The following is a 19,850-nucleotide window of genomic DNA, read 5'->3' as shown; positions in this document are numbered from 1 at the left end:
ATTACACAAAACTGTAGCTCCTATACAGGAGTAAAAAATGGCACAGGGCCAAAAGTAACTCTGTCAGGCTTTATAGTCTCTAGAAGAAGGCACATTAAGGTGCATGCTTCAGGGAAAAACTTAATCTGACTTGTCCTTTGCTTAGTTGGTTACTATAAGGCTAGGATGAAGTGAAAGCAACTTCTCTCACAAGTGAGCCATCCCTAATGAAACCACATAATGATGGCCACCTTCTTTCCTAATGAAACTGGAGAGCTGCAGACAGAACATAGATGTGGCATTGCACATATTTTAGGAAATGGTAAGATGCGTGGGGCATCCTTCTCTTTCTCTCCGTTCCCATGAAAGAGGAAAACTAAAGTAGAGTAGGTTGTAGTTCTGATTAAGCAGAACTGTCCAGTCTTCTGGTAAAAAAATTAAGTGGGAGTTGATGGCACTCATTACCTCACATAATTGGGCCCCCAAAACGTTCACTAATGCACAGTGAAACCTGTACAAGAGACCATTCTTATTAGGCAAATATCTGCCTTAAGAGACACCTTACAGAATCCCTGACTATATGGAGTAAAAATGTGCTTTGGCCTTATTAAAAGCATAAGAACAGCCGTACTGGGTCAGACCAAAGGTCCGTCCAGCCCAGTATCCTGTCTGCCGAGGAGTGGCCAATGCCAGGTGCCCCAGAGGGAGTGAACCTAACAGGTAATGATCAAGTGACCTCTCTCCTGCCATCCATCTCCACCCTCTGACAAACAGAGGCTAGGGACACCATTCCTTACCCATCCTGGCTAATAGCCATTAATGGACTTAACCTCCATGAATTTATCCAGTTCCTATTTGTGTTAAGCAACTAATTTTGTCATCTAGTAAGACAATTTTTTATTATATATGAATATATAGAGCTATCCATGTGAAATTATATATTTCATTATGTAAAAAGAAGCATATTAAAATAACACCCAACTGGACTTTGTAAAATCAGTGAGGTTGGGTTTTTCAGCCTGGATTAGCTTTTAAATATATTTGCTCTCTCATATAATTGGATCTTTAAGAAATATTATGTCAACTAGATTAATAAAGACCACAGGAATATGCACAACAGAATGTCCTATTTGTTTTATAAAGCATTTTGTTATTCATTTAAAACCAAGAGCAGAAAATACCAGAACAGTTAGACACAGGCTTCTGTCACTATACTTTTTCACTGCCTCCAACTACCTGAAACAGCAATCTGCTACAAATGATTTACCTCTCTAAGAAATAAATTAAAATATTTTCTTTGCACTATGAATTCAAGTCAGCAAACGCATGTAAGGCATTGTGAATATATTCCAATATAATTGGAATGATTTAAAAAAATACTCTTCAAACATTCCACGCTACACTAATTATGAGTCAGTAGTGAGAGCTACTACTGGAAGTCTCAAAGACAATTAAGTGATAGAATTGCTGATAATAGTCCGTAAATGAAAACAGCAACAAGCTGTCGTGAGGGAGGCGCTCCAGCCAAGGGAAAGTCATGATGAGAACCTTCAACCAAGCATTTAAAAACAGGTCAGATTGTAAAATGACACACAAAATGCAGTCAGGAGATTAGCCCACTTGAGTCACAGGCTGTACCAGACAGAACAACAACAACGGGAAATGTTCTGATTTTAACAAGACATATAGTTCATATTGTAGGTTAGAATAACATCTTCCTTAATGACCCTGAAGATACTGTACTTTATGCCATCCATTAGGTTTCATGAGGTATGTTTCCAACCTGACATATTACCTATCATCTCTCTTATTCCTTCCTTCACCCATCTGAGACACTACATGACACACATACCTTTATTAACCCAAATAGTCACAGTGGGGAAAATATAACATGTTAATGGTCCTCTCCTGTCTGCTGGTGCAGATTTAAGCTGTCTAACAAGGTGGTCAAACCACAGAATATATCTAATGGAGTCCTCTCTATTGGAAAACAGAGTCAGTGGTTCTATATCACAAAAGCATACCCTGTCCTACTCATTTCAGGCACACATCATCCTCAGTCTACATTCACCTGAGCTTCACAGATGAGTGCTGCTCACTTCTGTATGTTTCACTATCTTTTATCCCACTGTAAAAGTGAAAGGTACCCTATTTATAAAAAAAATAGAAAACAACACCCTGAAGGCTACATGGCAGAAACCCAGTTAAAATGGAGATGCTACATAGCCTTCATTATTTAAGCAAATATTGATCTTTCTGAGAAGTACTATGTTACCATTTGGTCCAGATATTAGCCCACTAGGGTTATATGTCATACAGTACTTCATTAAAATGGAATGCTGCCTTGCCTACTTTAGAAAATGAAAAAAGCCTCACTGTTACCAGTTTGGGGAATCTGAAATACTTGACCTTATCCACAGTTCACTTTTTGACTAACACACTCTCCCTCCCCAAGGTGAAACCCTGGGTTGTAACCTTCACTATGGAGATAACAACGGTCTCTCCCAGAGCTGATCCTATGAGTGTGGACACTGGCTTTCCTTGTTTTGCCTACTTGCAGCTTCCTGCACCCCCTCGCAATAAACACTAGGTGGTGTGGAAGCAGCAAATTCTAGTTTTTCTAAAAAAAGGGAGTACTTCTGGCACCTTAGAGACTAATAAATTTATTTGGTTTTGCTGGGTAGGGAGGGAGAAGCAAAGAACTCAGTCCTGGCTGCTGAGAGATGCCAGCAGCAGTTCCTGCCCTACCATTTAACAAGGAGCTTCAGATGAATCAAGCCCCAGCTACATTAAAGAATGAATTTTGATCTATGAACCTCCAAGACAGCTGAGTTCCTCAGGCACAATGCAGATGACAAAACCCAGGACAAAGCATATAACAGCTGGAGACAAAGCATTCTTGAATGAGGGTTTCTGGCTGTGAAACAAACGGAGAGCAGGTTAATCTAGAAAGTCTGATCATATTTAGGAAACACTACAAAATCTTCCTCTTCAACACTCTCACCCCAAAACAACCACCCACTGGCTTCTACAGTAGTAAGAATGACACAGCATTGACACCCATTGTATCCACACATCTCTCTATAAAACAAAAAAGCAAACAAACAAACAAATAAAAACCTGAAACAAATACTCTAAACAGAGCTTTCACCCTGAAAAAGGAGGAAAGCCCGAGACTCCATGAAATCAACTAGGGACTTCATTATTGCTATCAGTTTTACATGGAAGGTGCTCAGATGATATTGTGCTGGGTAGTAGTATAAAACCCTAGGGCTTGCAAAGCTGTGGACCAATAGGAGAAGGGCACAGAAGACTTGTAGGGGAAGAAAGAGACTATATAGGACAGGAACTTTGCAGAAGAAAATGAGTCTGCAAAGGGAAAAAATGGCCTATAAGGGTTTTTTTCTTCCACACATTCTCAAAATCCATAGATCTAGCTATACAATAAGCAGTTTTGTTTTAAAATGTTTTCTATCCTTATTCTTTACAACAGGTTGATTCTATATAATCAAATTATTACTTATTAATAAGTAATTAATGTGCCTACATGATCAAAAAGATATTGCTAGAATTCATGTGTATATCTGCTGAGGCTAGGCCAAGGATCAGCTTTAACCAATTTGAAGTTTCCTTTCCAGTTGCAGCATGTGTCCTGGAGTGAGGTGCTAGGCCACTGGGGGCCCTAAGCAGGAATATTTTTTTGCCCTCTCCAACATATAATAAAAAGCTAATAGCGGCCTCCCTTGAGCTGCTCAGGGCCCTAAGCAATTGCTTAGTCTGCTTATGCCTAACGCCGGATCTGGTGTCCTGTTAGTTATAGCAGCAGAGACTCCAACTGGTCCTCTTGTGGTCCATAGAAGCTAGTTTTAGTGAATGAGCAGGAAGGGAGCATTCCCTCTGGCCAAGTCAGTAGGAGCTATGCTCAATTTGCTGCTGCAGAGCATTCGTGTTTATTACATGCTAAATATTAAGATTAGTAAATCCACCTTCTCCCACAAAATCATTGGCCCTATGAAAATGAGAGAATAACCATACAAAACTAACTTTCAAATAGTAAACAAAGTAAAAATGAAGTAAGCTTTTTAGAGGCAAAAAGCAAATAAACTGTTCTGTCAAGAACAACTTTAGGTGCTCCTTGGCATCCTGTGGTAAAATCCATGTCAAAACGTACAGATAAACTTTAGGCCTGAAGGAGAGTGGGTGGCAGTGATGTGATGCATAACTGTCTAATTCTATTACCTCCATCTACAGTGAGGCAAATCTGAGAAGGCAGGACTTGTCCTTTGTGACTTAATCACGGATACGTAATGTGTTTTGCCATTACCAATTAATACATTCATCATGTGCAGCCTGCTTTAGAACAAAACAAGAGGTGGTTTGCTCCCAATGAGGATGCCTACGTGTTCCAAAGAATCACCCCTGAACAATGTCTGCCTGCGTAATAATCTCAGAAGTGAAAACATGCACGTATATACATACACCACAGGAGATAAACTCCGGTTTAAAAATAACAATAATCACAAGACAATGTCAATACAGAGAAAGAAAGACTAAATGATTCATTAAGGAAATAAAAACGATAACCCAATTAGAGATTAGCAGTGCAATGTTAATGTGCTGTAACAAGGAGTAAAAATATAGAGATTGTACATAATACAGTTAATGTTCTAACAAACCAACACAGGAAAGGGCATTCAGCATCTTAAACTCACCACAATGTATCAAGCTATAGTAGCAGAGCAGGTACACAAAATCATCCATTGCAGTGGCTCCTGCAATGCCTACTTTGGGCACGAAATAGCGATTTAAAGACACAGGGACAGATCTTCAGCTGTCATAAATCAGTGGAGCTCCACAGAAGTCAATAGAGCGATGCCAATTTACACTAGCTGATGATCTGACCAAGAGTCATAAACAAAGCACTGAATTCCTAAGCTGTGTGCAGTTGTCTGAACAATATTTTTCAAAAACATGGGATCGGGGATTGTCGTTTAAAATTAGTTGATTTTATTTTTTGTATTTTTTAATGGTGGGAATTAAAAACAAATGAAACAAAAAGACCCAAAGACAAACTTCCAGCAATGACATTTAACTCACATGTTAACAGTTGCAAAGGAGTTGTATTTATTATCCAAAATCAATAGAAATGATTCAACTTTAACACACACAATTTATCCAATAGATCATAACTATTTGAGATTCATTAGGGTACTAATCTAAAGAATCTATTGCAAGGTACAGGGTCATCTGAATCCCAACTTGGATTGTCTCTAAAGGTAACACTGTATATGAGAACTAGGGGTTATTGTTCTCTCTCTCTCTGTTCTGAAAGAATGAATCTTGTCAATTTCAATTTTTTGCTTTCTCACAACAATGGAGAAAGCAGGGCCAATGGTGTAACATGTACAAATGCACCCATCATCTCAGAAAACTCAATGCTATGAGCAAGTTTGTATCACCACAGTTCAGAAACTGAGATTCTACATTTTGCAAGAAGGTTGGCAATAAAATCCTGTCTGTCTACTGGTTAGCGCACAGGAAAAGGCCAGTCCTATAAACAGAACACTGTAGCCATAGCAACAAGCAGTTCAAACTTTTCAACATGCTACTTGATATTTTCTTCACATTTTTATATTCTCACGGTTAATAATTCACCATGAGCATTTTGCTCCCCTAGCTAGTCATTAACTTCTCTGAAATGATCACCCCTTTGGTAATTACTTGCTTTCCTAAAATTAAAACACAACAAAACAAAACAAAAAAACCCAACACGAGCTTGTCAAGGAGACCCTTTCAAAATGGAAACATATGTGTCAATTTTGGAGAAGGGGCTGGAAATGGGGGTGGGGTGGGGTGGGGAGAAGGTAGTCCAGATTCTGGCCCGTTAATCCAAAGTGTGTCCCTTTATTATTGCTGTGTGGTTTAAAATGCAATGACAAAAAGCTTTGCAACTGAACTTTAAATCACCTAAGAACACAGGGTCCATAACAAAGTCTCTAAGCCACCCCTAACAGTGTCAGTGCTGCTATTCTTTTCCTTTCATAAATTGGGAGGCTTTTGTCATTTTTATTGCTACCATTAAAAGCTCATTTGAAGGCCAAATTCCCGGGGTAAAAGTAGTTAGGGTAACATGTTTTGTATCTGGGTGATGCAGTTTAATCATATAGCAAACTGCATCAGACATCTTAAGTTCTGACGTTTTAGTAGCCCAAATGTTACCCTATTAAATGTAAATGTTTGAAAGGTGCTGCAGATGAGCTGAAATGACAATTTGCCTTAAAAAAATGGCACCAGGATTAATTAAAAGCCAGATGCATATAACAGAATATCTAGTATCTATCAATTAAAAACATAAATATAGAGCAAAACTCACATCTGCCATGGAGAATAAAAAAAAATTCAACACTAATTCCAATATTCAGCAGTACTGTTAGGTTTACAGTTTAATGGATACTTTTTTTGTCTGTTTTGTGAAACTTCTTTACTCTTTCCCACCTCACTGCCTCTACCATTTTCAAACTCCTTATTCATGACAACTCTGCCGACAGGCCCTCTACACATTTTGAGGGATCCAGGTTAGTAGCAACCACAGTTCCTTCAAGAGGCTGGTAGGTTATCTGCCTTCTTCACTCCTACAGATAACTTAATTGTAGCATAACCCCATAACTAACTGATGCAGCCCTTGTTTGCTGGCCCTTCAGATGGTTGGTAAATGAACTTTGATAGCCAACATATGTTAAAAAGCTCTATAAATAATGGTGATGGATAGTTCATGAAACAGATAAGGGGTAGATTTGTCTGATACCGGTGTATGCAAGTGTGGGGAGAAGGTTCCTCTGAAATCCCCGTTCTAGAGGTTAATTTGGATTACTCTGACAAAAAAACTGATCTCAAGACAAGCTAATGTGCCATGACAGAAGTGGTTATGCTGTTTCAGGTGGATTTTTATCCCAGTTTTCATGTAGATATCTTCTCTGAAGTTCTTGTTTCATAAATTGTTTCTTGTATTTTTATCTTTCAAATTGCATGTTAGAAAATGGTGAAGAACTGGTGAAAACATATTCTATTTATTTTCTGAATTAGTCACAACCTGTTCAGCTGTCTTGTCAGGATTCTACAACCTACACACTAAGCACTTAGGGCCTTGTCTTGCACTATTGAATTTAGTGGGAGTTTTGTTATTGACTTCAACAGGAGCAGGTTCTGAACTGGAAAGCCCACCAAATACGTCTCAAAGGCATGAGTGTGTTAGTCGAGATGGAGAGTGAGTAGAGATGGAGAGGAAAGAGAAACAAAATCCATTAACATTTAAAACTAAAAATTACTAGAAGGAAATAGTAATTCTGTTCTGTAACAATGGGTGTTCTGAAATCTAAGGTACATGACTCATCATTCTGTTAGTTATTAAGGAACTGTACAAAAAACAAATCAGAAAGGTCATTTCAATTGCATCTGCAACAAGGGTAAACTGTTAAATTTTAAAAGAAAATTAAAGAGACTATTCTTTTTGTTTTAATTAAAGAGGAAAATATTTTCAACTTGTAAGTTATTTAAATAGAAATCTTGAATAGCCATAGAGAATATTCAATACTTACTTTTATCTTCTTGGTTTTCTGCTGCTGCTTTCCCTTCTTCCTCCTCCTCATCTAACTTTTTCTGTTGTACATCTTCCTGGTGATCAGAAGCACTAACTGAAAGGTTCTGACAGCAGTGGTTGAACCCACTATCCCGAGGCAGAGTAAAACTACGGGGTTTGCCCCCATTCCCATTTAGCACTTGCTTTCTCTCACCCTCTACCAAGGGAAATGGACCATAGTGATCCTGTAGGTGGCACTTTTGAGTTGGAAGAGTTGACTGCCGCCTGTGTTCTGGAGAGATTACAACTGAGTCAGAGAACACTGAATCCTCAAGGGGCAGAGTCTGAAGGTAGTGCAGTCCGGAGCTTGTCAGTGGCGTCTCTATTAAATCCTGCCAGGAGCGTCGCTGACTGGCTGTTTTGCGTACAGGTGATTCAGTGGTGCTTCCTACTGCTTCTTGACGGAACTCTTCATGCGAAGACTGTGACTGGGAAGTTTCTGTAGATGAAAGTCGGCTGTGTTTTGGTTCCACGAAAGGGCTTGCACAGCTCATCTACAAAATGAATATTAATGTCGTTTTTAGATTAAAATACATTCACATCTACTAATAATAAATACGCAGGTGTCGTATTCACTCTAATCATGAGGGCATGTATTACCAGACTAACTAGTTTGGTCTCCTATGGTCATATTTTGTCTCTGCATATAAATATATATATGTAAATATACCATACAGATACACACACACACACACTCTAACACAATTACTGTGGATAAGATTCTTACTAACATTGAATGCTCCTTACTCTGCACAACGGCACCATAGACTCCATGGGATTACTCACATTATTCACAGAGTAAATCACTACTGAGCATGTACAAGCATGGGAAACTCTGGCCCTGTATTAGCTTGTGAGTACTATCTTCAGATGACATCCAAATTCCACTTCAACCTTATTTAGTTGCATGTAACTCCTTAAACAAATTTCTTTGGGATGAAGTTTTCAGTGCTTGGACTCAGTGCAAAGGTGAATGCTTTGGAGAGTATACATAAAAATGTCCTTTAAGTTATACAGCCAGGAAAAAAATACTTCCCGCATATGCTCCAATCCAACATTTTGCACTCCGATAACTCATACATCTCTGAAACCAGGAATTTGAAATTTTGTCTTGTTTTGTGCTCCTACTTTTGTTTATTCAATTTTTAAAGATCCACTAGTCAATTGTTTCTCAGTACATCGACAGAATTTAAAAATTCTGAAGGCGGTCTGAGTTCGAGCTTCATAATCTAGCTTTATGTTAGCTACTGCTGGGAGAAGCAACTGAATAGAATTTACTTTTTTGTTTTAATTTATAGATATACACACATTTTCACAAACAAAACAACTGTCATCACTGGAGACAGAACTTGTATGTTAGATAACTACTGAAGCTTTTCTGGAGATAGAGTTCATTTTTCTACTTAAAAGGTTGTTGCTTGATGTGTACACTTGACAGCACAATCATTGTGTGTTTAGGAAGAACCTCTGAATGTTACCTAGGGTAATTGGGGTGCTACTTGAGTGAATAGGTTCTGTTTTGTGCAGTGGAGTGGTCCTAGAAATGGTGTCATAAGAGGGGATGGAAAGAATTCTATGACTGAACTAACTTTGTCTGGTGAGCAAGATTATGTGTCCTCACAAAACCAGGGTTTTGTACACATTGGTGGAGATAGCAGTGCTGGTTGTCCTCTTATTTCTAATTGTCACAAATAAAATTTGCTTCCCTGGGCCTGTTCTAATGTTAGTAAGTTGTGTTGTTTAATGAATGTTTTCAATAAGGCAGTGGACTGGAAAGTAAAGTACTATAACATCTTTGGGGTTTTTTTTAAAGGAGAAAAGCATCATCAACCCACTGTTTTTTTTTAAACAAAGTATTTCACTGAACCGTAGCCCTATAAATGTCATCCTTGTTGCCTTCCATGTTCACGCAGGCTATTTAGGAGCAACATTTTATTTTTGTGTGTGTGTTCTTTGTTTATTTATTTTTAAGTTTATGGCATAGCAGTCTTCTCTCCCTGATTTTCCCTTCTCCTTGTAGAGAACACAGATTCTTTTCTCTGCAGCTATGCAAGACATGATTATTAAATCACAGCTTCCTTTCCTGCCCCTGGACAAAATTCCAGCCTTACAAATGACACCTATACACCCCTGTTAACTGGTGCTAATCAATATTTTGTCTATTTTCCAGCTAGGGCTATTTCCTGACCACTAATAAAATGGACGTTTTGAAATTCAGGAAAACTATACATTTAAAAAGATACACAATCATCATGATCTTAATTTTGATCAGAAACAGGTTGTGACTAAAAATGTGTTTTATGATCTTTTTTTTACCTCCCTGAGATGAATGCAAACATTTTATCAAGGACTGAGATAATGAAATTTGTTCTTTTGAAAGAGTTTTATACTTACAGATTTTTTTTAATCTCACAAGAAATAATTCAAGTAGGCAAAACTGATGCTTTATGCCAAACACATTTCCAAATAAGTAACCATAGATGACTTACCGAAGGAGGTCGTGGGTATGTATCGTATGGGGGTGGTGGACTGTCTTGTTTGGGTGTTGATGGAGTGTCTGCTTCTTCCTTATCACTCTCACTCCAGTAATCTAAAAGGTTGTGTACATGTCAGATCCAAAAATTAAACTATCTTGATACATATATGTACACACACTATCTTTCAAGAAAACAAATGTCAAGACAAACCTCAGATACCACTATGAAATAAGCATTTTCAACTGCTGACTTCATAAATGACAACCACAATAATTTAAAGTTCTTACAATCTAAAGAAGACAGACCTCAAAACATTTTTTATAGATCTAACGTACCACTCCACCTTCAGCAGATTACATACTAATCTACTGAAACACTGTGAATACAAACTGTATAGTATATAAACGATAAATGTGGCATTTGTACAAAATACACATAGAACTCTATAAAATGTTCGGCTCTACACAAAATTACTACATCAACATTTGCCAAATAAAATAGGACAAAATTTGGTTGGAGTCTGTTGAAACTATACTTCAAGTAGAAAAAAAATGAAAAAAATATTAACTTGCTAGTATCCTTGAGTTATGAAGCAACATTAACGCTAACAAACTTAGCTAACAATAAACAAACAAAAAATCCTATCACCTGTACAGTCAGATATAGTCTTTTCATGAATTTCTCACAGTTCTTCATGCTTTTTGACATGATTTCCAGTGGGAATCAGTTGTATGGGAGGTAAGACAGGAATCTGTCTCTGTCTTAGGCATATTGGTAAGGTTCCTACCACCTTGTTATCACAGCAAAAATGTGACTGATAAGATAATGAGCCAAATTCAGCAAGTGCAATGGACATGGAAGTCCTTGGACCAAATTTAGTGGTGATGTAAACTGCATATTAGGCTTAAATTGGCCATAAAATGGGGTCTAATTTGCACCTATTTGGTAAGTGGGCAACAGAGAAAAAGAAATTATAAAAAACAGCCTTTGTAATGTATAATTCTGTGGGCAAGCAATGATAGAAAGGTAAGGGAGGTGTCATTTAATTTGTAAAAATCTAAAGAATTATAATTTCTATGGTGTCATCCTATGGTGGTCATCCTCGCTGCCCCTCACTCTGGGTCCTCTGGTTGATGGAAGTTTTGATAATATAATATCATCAGAAATGGGTCAAGTTGGGTATCATTTGAAAACCCTTTCACCCACAAACACAACGATTACAGATTACTATACATGGAAGGAGTACTTCTAATTGAATTGCCATCATCAGCAAAAATAGAAGTGGTTCAGTAGTACTGTTTATCAGCTTTGTTTATTATGTGAAAAGAGTTGTGATGAGGCTCTAGTTAAGAGGTCGACATCCAGCCAGAAATCATTGGAATCCATCTGCAAATGGTATGTGCATAGTTACATAACATACATTACATAACATAATTAATTACAATCACAAAGTAATTTATTACAAACACCTTCTTGTTTTTACTTTGGTTTTGATCATTTTTAGGTATCAATGGGAAGACAGAGTACCAACTAGTAGCTGAATCATTGGAGAATACCAACATGAAGGACCTGGTTAAACACAGTGCTCGATGGCATCTTACACATTATAATAAGTTCACCTGCAAACTGATTTTGGCATGATTGGAAAGGAAGTACATTGAAAAACAGGAAAATGTTGAATATACTGGGACAAGTGCAAGCTCTGGGTGAGACTCACCTTATCCTTGGTCCCATGGTATGCATTTTGAGAAGAACAACTGCTTTTTCTGCGGTAAGCTGGAAGCCCAAAGGCATTCATTAAGCACAGTTTCAACATGTGAGACAAGTAAGAAACTGTATGAAGCAGTCACTTTGAGTGAGAATGTTGTATGGAAAGTAAAGTTAATAGGGTACATGACTGGGATGACTTCCCCAGACGTAACCAAGCACCACCTATATTCATTAGATTCTTTCAGTGCCAAGAAGGGGCAATTTTAAAGCTACAAATGAGCTTACTCATGCTAGCAACCCCATTGTGTCTGATGGACCAGAGCTCATTAATATCATGAGGAAAGCAGTCTTCAGTGACGAGATAGCTAAAGATGTCAGTTGAATGGATACTTTGAGTCATGATTTGTATGAAGCCTTCACAATCCAAAGAATTACCCAAGGCTCTGTCAATTTATGGGCTTCAATCAGGAAGAATAGACTAAAGCTGTTCTCGAATGCAAAAAGCTAACCACAGATAGGTCATTGCTTGCTCATCTCCTGGTCCTGTCCAGATCTGAGTGGGATGTTCATCTATGTGAGACTTTGAGAAAGGACAAATTATCCATGGTAACACAATCAATGTTTGAATGTGGCTGAACAATGCATGTTGACACATGAAAAGCAAACTAATGCACATCTTGCATGGTCTTCCTAAGCCAGCACCTACTGACAATGTGACTGGTACCTCATGCCAGCAAAGGCCTTTCACGCCAGCAAAGGCCTTTCAGGGCAGCAATCATAGATGGCATGGCTGAGGTACAAGCTCTCAATAAACCAGAAACTGTTAACACCTGCCAAGATGTGGTTGAACACTTCATTATGTGGCTACAGAGAAAATACTGGACCTATGACAAAAATCACTTCATGTTTAACACACATGCAGAGGAATCAATTAAAAATATTACCAGAAAGAGGTGACTCCAAGGTATGACCAATGCAATGACTCCATGAACATCTCCAATGTCACAATGAAGAAGCTAGTGTCTCATACTCGCATGAAGGATGAGTTAACTGCATGCCTTGCAGGAAAAATGATCTAGCATGTGAAGAATTGCTCAAGGAATTTCATCATTGCATGGTGTAATGAAACTGCTACCTTATACTGTTCAGTGGAGATTCTTCATAGTTTTCGTGAGGAAGCTGACACTAAAAATATCTTGCATGCCCATCAATACCACAGAGGGGAGGTGCTTCGAAACTCTGGATCTTTGCACAAGACAAAGATGTTCTAGTACTCTCTGTGAGATGCTAACCAAGACTTTTTACAAGATTCTGTTTTGGTGCCTGCTGCTGGGGACCAGAATCACTGCATATCCCTCAGAGATGTACTCGTATCGCTCAGACCATTATAAGTCACCACACTACCAGATTTCCATGCTCTTTCAGGATGTGACACTACTTGAAGGTTGGCTGGAAAGATTAAATTATCTTGGCATTTGATTCAGCCTTCGAAGACTCTCTCCACACTCTGATGTTCTCGGACCAGCTGAGCATAAATGCACCAGAGTTGTTCATATGCCGAGTTTACAAAGACCAACATTAGGACAATTGCAGAGCGATGTTGGCAGATGTTTTCCAAGAAGCAGACAGATGGAGAAAAATTGCCACCAACAAGGGGGTGCATTTATACCTGCTATCAAGAGGGCAAATTATCAAGCAATAGGATGGCTCCAGGATGATCAAATGCATCCAAAATTACTCTCCCCTTAGGTCTGGGAAGATGGACTGATCACACCAGTTGTGTGTGAAATACCAGGCGCTCCCAAATCAATCCTTCAGCTAATCAAATAGTAGGGTGCAAAGACCAAATCCTCACCACCCTGCAAATGTTTGGCCAGCAGCCTGCCTTCCACGGGGACATGTGAATGTGGTGTGGATGAGGATCAATGTGACGTGTCTAGCAGTGGTGCTACAGACAGAGATGACACTGATGATGTCTTTGATAAAGAAATGTTTTCAGTCCTACACAAGGCATGCTTCCCTAGGATTACCCAAGATTAATGTTTTTTTTATGTGAGCAATGCATACCTGTATTAAAGAATAATTCAAAAAGAGTTGAGTTTTAAATATTTGCACAAATATATATCTACATAAATATTCTAGATTTGTCACATTTGGCACCACTGTGTTCAGGAGAAAAAGGGCTTTCAAATGATACCCAATTTGACTAATTTCTGATGACATTATATTATCAAAATTTCCACCAACTGGATGACCTGGAGCTGGGAGCCAGGAGGGCAATGATTCTCCCCTGCCATGCCACAGAGGCTGACACCATTGAAATTATGATTCGGTAGATTTTTACGAATCAAATGATATCTCCCTTAGCTTTCTATCACTAACCTGCCCACCGAATGAGATTTTACTGCATTATACTCCCAGACTAAGAGTTCAAGATAAAGCACAGATTGTATCTTACATATGCACCATCCCAAACATGCGTGGGCATCATATGTGGGCACCACTCCCTGAGTTTGGCCTCCACATAATAATACAAGATGCATGAGAGTGACAATTATTTTGCACACCCACTGACTGCCACGTCAATTTAAGTTGAACAACGTTGCCACTTTCATGTGACGTGCAATTTTGACCACTGGTTATATATCACCACTCAGTTTTTCTCTGTATCAGCACCTGGTATTTAGGCAGTACAGTAGAATAGCTTAACTCTATAGTTTTTTGTTGGTAATTCTACCATCTTCACCAAATATAGGTCCAAAGAAGTATATTACATGGTTCTATTCCCCTTTGATACATTGATAAAGAGTGGTTCTTGCTGTAACATAAGCTATTTGATAGTTTCAACCTTTTGTTAATTTAATTTTGAAGTTCATACATCACATAGCCCTTACTTAACAGATTTTATTGGGTTGATCAATGTACTATCCAATTGAAAATATACTGTACCTAATACCATATTTAAGGGTATAAAAGATATAATAGAAGCTATTCACTTTTTAAAGGAAAATAAGATCTTACTGTAAACTATTTCCCTTTGGTTTTGGTGTACTTTTAAGTGCTAATAAATTATGGTTGCTTTTATAACAAGCCGGTTTTCCTGGAATGATTTTGTCTGTCTTGATTTGTGACGGGCATGCAACTGAGAGTTGTCCTCATAAAGCAACTGAATATGAATACAGGTATCATGAATCATTAAAACACCAACTTGAAGTAATTATGTCTACACAGAAATCCCCAAGTAATTTCCTTCACGTGATCAGAGGCCTAAGTCTGAGAAAGAGCAAAAAATACAATAAAATAAAAAGTTACAAGCTCTTTGAGTCTTAGTCTCTCTCAAATTACTTCTTAAAAAAAAGTGTCTGTATCCAAGTATGTGCATGTGTATTACAGCAAAGCCTGAGGGAGCTGCTTATGGTGAAATGCCTGTCAGCAATTCCATCGCAACACACGGTTTTTTCTGGCTTATATATTCTGGCTCAAATATTTAGTTTGAAGCTAAAACTTAGCAACACAGGATAAAATTTTCTTTAAAAATACCCACCTAGTTGCCGTTTGATTTGTATAAAGCAAAAAATAGAATTTGACCAATGCTTTTGTGCAGTTCACTAGTCAAAATTAAATTTGGCTGACAACCTGCAATTTTGCTGTCTGGAAAGAAATCTGCTGCTGTAGGTGGCGTCTTTTAGATAAAACAAATCAAAATGACTTCTTGTCATCTTTAAAGGTATCATGACTATTGTAGCAAGAGAACGATTGTTAGTATCAATGTGCTGCCCTAATCCCTAACTGGGATAACTGATTACATTCTAACTACCTAAAATCTGTATGATACTATTAAACCATTGCCAGGTTTTACTCCACAGGTGACAGAATTTCAATGGTGGATATAATCAATGGTTAGAGCACGCTTTGGAAACCTTCTGGATTAATGGTCATAGGTTGAATCAGGGTGTCAATTCAGAAATGTTCATCTTAAATCGAACATCGTAAAGTTGAGGACTGCCTATTTTCTACTGGTATGAAAAATAAATATTCCTCTCCCCTATTTTATAACATTGGGAAAAAAAGTAATTTGTGTGTCCAAAGATGTCCCTTATCATGTCATTAACATTTACTACATTTAATGTGGAACAATTTTGATATTGATATATAGTATTCTGTGAAGGTTTCACTTGAAGAAAGAGACATTTCCACCAGAACTTCACCCACAATTCAGTGATTTGTGCATCTCTGAAGAAAGTGAGATATATTTATGCACAGTAGGTTCAGAACCATTCAATGCTTAATTGAAACAGGTTTGACAATTGCTGTTGAATTGTTTCAATGGTATTAAAAGCCCTTGTTGCAGAAGACTGAACAGAATAGAAATAAAAGACTTTTTGAAAAATCAAGCATGTAGCTGAATAACGGCAGAGCCACCGAATCACAGAAATTTCAGCTTTAGAGTTTCATATAGTGCAAAAATGCTTAAAATCATAGATTGTTTTTATTTTGTTAACCTGATGCCGTTAGTAATTAAGGACACTATTCAGAAACAAAACAGCCCTTGTGCTTTCAGTCAAGGGAGGCTCCACGAAGGCACTCAACTGAACTAAAAACCCTATACTCTGGTGAATGATGGATGTGCGATTGCAGCTCCCTCTAGCTACATAGCTCTTGCCCTGCTTAAACGCAAATACACAAACAAATACAGAGGGCATTGTCTACCCCATATGATAAATCAATGCTAGGGAATGATGTTAGAGAGATAACAAGGAACATTCATGATAATTGCCAGGGATGTCTTTCTGGAATAAGCGGGAGGAGGGAGTCTCACCGCTGACCTTAATTACCTTGGAAGCCATTTTAAATTTAAATAGTCTGAGACCTCAATTTGCTTAAAATGTCTACAACACACTGAGGTCTATGACCCTATGATAAGGAGGACACTCGTCTTTCCTTTCTCTGGAGGCCCTTCCTTCCTCAGTCCAACAGAGCTTGATCCCCAACTACTGCAAGTTGTGTGTGCTTTCAGGTTAGTGTTAGCACTTAAAGAGCATTTTAAAATACCTACTAATTAATCATCATGGTGCTCTTGGGAGGAAAGTAAATATTTTAATGTCCCTTTTAACATACGGGGAAATGAAGGTGGAAAGTTTAAATGACTTGGCCAAGGCCACAAGCCAATCAGCATGAGACAGGATTAGAACATAGAAGTTCCTTTTCCTCAGAACTATGTTTAGTCTACTAGAACATGCTACCTCTCACCCTAGTGAGATGTCCACTCTTGTGCCAGAGATCACACTGGCTGCTCAGCAGAGGCTGAGCATCAAAGCTAACAGGCCAGCACACTGCAAATGCATGTGGGGAAAATACTGGTATTGTAAATCTGCCTTTAATGTAATGTGCTGTTTTAGATAGGTTGGTAGATTTCTATGCCCAACTCTGTCTAGTGGAAATGGCAGAAGTCATTAAACATTAAATTAGCCCTAAACTTAAAGTCTTTAAGGGTAAGCAAATTAAGGCTTTGTCTACAATTTAAAAATAGATCAACCTAGCTATGTCACTCTGGGCTATGAAAAAGTTTGCACCAAACATCATAGATAGGTTGACCTAACTACCGGTATAGATGCTGTGGGGCTAGGTCTTCAGAAGGATTCTTTTTTCTACCTAACTACCACCTCTTGGAGAGGGGATTAATTACACTGGTGGAAAAAGCCCTTCTGTCAGCGTAGGAAGCATCTACACACTATGGCTCGACAGCGGCACAGGTGCAATGCCATAACTGTGCCACTGTAGTGCGGATATACCCTAAGTCAACAGTCTTTAGAAGCAAGTTTCTTCCCTGTGAACTCAAGCTTCAACCTTGTTGAAAGTGTTTTTTTTCCACTCACAAGCAAAATCAACAACTCCCCAGCAGCTGTGAAACCCATTTATGAATTTTTCTTAGATTATGGGAATGGGACCTGGGACACACAGAAAAATATAAAGAATAAGTCAGCCAAGAAAGGGAGCTAGGGTTGGCAAATTTGGTTGGACGTATTCCTGGAGGTTTCATCACAGGACATAATCTTTAATTAAAGATTAATCTGTAATTCCTGGAGACTCCAGGACAATCCTGGAGGGCTGGCAACCCTAAGGGGAGCTAAATGAAGTAAACAAAATAATACCACTGTACCTTGTTCTTGTTTGATCCTCTCTCTTTCTGCACAGCCAGCAGCAAGCATGTTAATTCTGTTTAGCCATCTGAAATAATATTTTTAAAAAAGCAGTGATACTAATACAACATGTTAATTTTTTGGGCTTTGCTACTTTTAAAAGGTTATAAACCATCTGAAAGAGATACATGACAATGATATTTTATATATAAAGCAGCTGATTTCTTTGATATTTCTATTCATAGTGTCTTCAAAGAGCTATAATTTTGCTGTTGAACAATTGTTTCCGAACCAAAGTTTCTGTTTCAAAAAGAAAACCTTGAGTGAAGATGTCAAACTTCTATAAAATAAAGACTTTTGCGATAATCAAAGCCCTATTAAATCTGGTGCTCACAGATATGTCACCCTACCGATACTCCCGCTGTTCTGATTTCTCAAGAACAAACACTGTTTTACAGAGATTTAAGCAACACTTTAAGGCCTGATTTGGCATCCTAGCAGGGGAAAAAGATCAAACCCAGTAGTCAAAAGAACAGGTTCACTTCTGAACAGACAAAGGGGTTTAATTATGCCATTATGTGTTGTAAAGTTTACCTATAGTGCATAGTATAAAGAGATGGAAGCACACCAGAACCTGTTTTTTGTGTGTTGGGGAAGCAGAGGGAGGGAAAGGTAGTTGCATCAAACCAGAATTCACATTAAAAGTTCTAACTTCTACTTAGATCTGAAAAAACACATCCATAAACTGCATGAATTAAAAAAAATGCACCTATATTCTTTTATTCTAGTAATGAATTCAACTGCCTGTAGCAATGCACTGCTTCAACCTCCCCTCATCCCCCCACGGGGCCCTCAGTGTGTTCATTATCCAACTGCTCACACTACATCAACTCCTCCATCACTGAGGCTTTAAACCAACATGACAACCTCCCATAGGTAAATCTGGAATTATTTCTCCAAAAAATTCCATTGCCAGGGTTATAGAACCCTTGCTTGCCAAGCTAATGAACAGCATTTTTAATGCTTAAATATCCAACAAAATGAGAGGGACCACCACTCTGTTCTTACTTGAAGAATGTATTCTTCTAATATTCCTGTTTCAGAGCCTGCTATGCCTCCTTTGCACGCTCGAGATAAGGAAACAGAATATTTTCTTGACAAGTGAGGGATAGCATCTTTTGCAACTGTTTCCAAATAACAGTTTCCAAGGCATTTCAGCGGATGTTAACCATACATCAGATCATGATGTGCTGAAGCTCTCCTTCAAAAGGACCACAGCACTGTCCTTTGACAACTGAAATCATGTACAAGAACCATAAATCACTTTACATTAGGAATAACAGTAGCTAGCTGCGAAGTTACTGTTGCTGTGACTACAGAACATCTCACATGACCATCTAATTAATGTTATCACGGGGAGGAGAGAAGACAAGCAAATCAGAATAAAAGATTACAAACTTTCAGTTATAATAGTTAATAGCTGCCATACATTTATAAAAATAACTGGAGTCTTAAAGCAAAAGCAAACAAACAAACAAAGAAACAAAAACCAACTAATTCTGCCCCACAGAACTGTTCATGTCTTAAATTAGAAGAGAGAAGGACCCTTTGCAAAGAACTATCGAAGTGTTACATTAAGTTCCCCACAAAGACCAACCTAAAATATGTTAAAAGCACAGCAGTGAGGCATGACCCATGGTTTTTACTTCAGTTCAGAGTTTACTACTACTAAATGCAGCCAATGTGCACTGAAAAAACAAAAAACAAAACAAAAAAAAAAAAAAAACCCCAAACAAACCCAACCCACCAAACAAACAAACACACACACAACCCAGTGAAACATTTCTGGAAAGGCCTTATGATCTCAGAACACTAGATAATAGAGCTAATAAGGTTTTTCTTTTAGCA

The 19,850-nt window shown here is 38.1% G+C and overlaps 1 protein-coding gene across 5 annotated transcripts in view; it reads right to left on the bottom strand.

Annotated features, from left to right (window-relative positions):
• Window positions 1-19,850, bottom strand: part of CNKSR2 (connector enhancer of kinase suppressor of Ras 2) — a 379,302-nt gene that overhangs the window by 60,074 nt on the left and 299,378 nt on the right. For all 5 annotated transcript variants that reach the window (XM_037901608.2, XM_007070479.3, XM_027832677.3 and 2 more), the window contains 3 exons: window positions 17,963-18,030; window positions 10,105-10,205; window positions 7,575-8,109 (listed from right to left, as the gene is read on the bottom strand). In XM_037901608.2, coding sequence (XP_037757536.1) covers window positions 7,575-8,109; window positions 10,105-10,205; window positions 17,963-18,030 — 704 coding nt within the window. The remainder of the gene's footprint in view (window positions 1-7,574; window positions 8,110-10,104; window positions 10,206-17,962; window positions 18,031-19,850) is intronic.

This window comes from Chelonia mydas, chromosome 1 (genome assembly GCF_015237465.2).
Source record: "Chelonia mydas isolate rCheMyd1 chromosome 1, rCheMyd1.pri.v2, whole genome shotgun sequence".
Classification (NCBI taxonomy): domain Eukaryota; kingdom Metazoa; phylum Chordata; order Testudines; family Cheloniidae; genus Chelonia; species Chelonia mydas.
The sequence above is the reverse complement of the archived record's forward strand: the minus strand, read 5'-3'. Positions and strand labels throughout refer to the sequence as shown.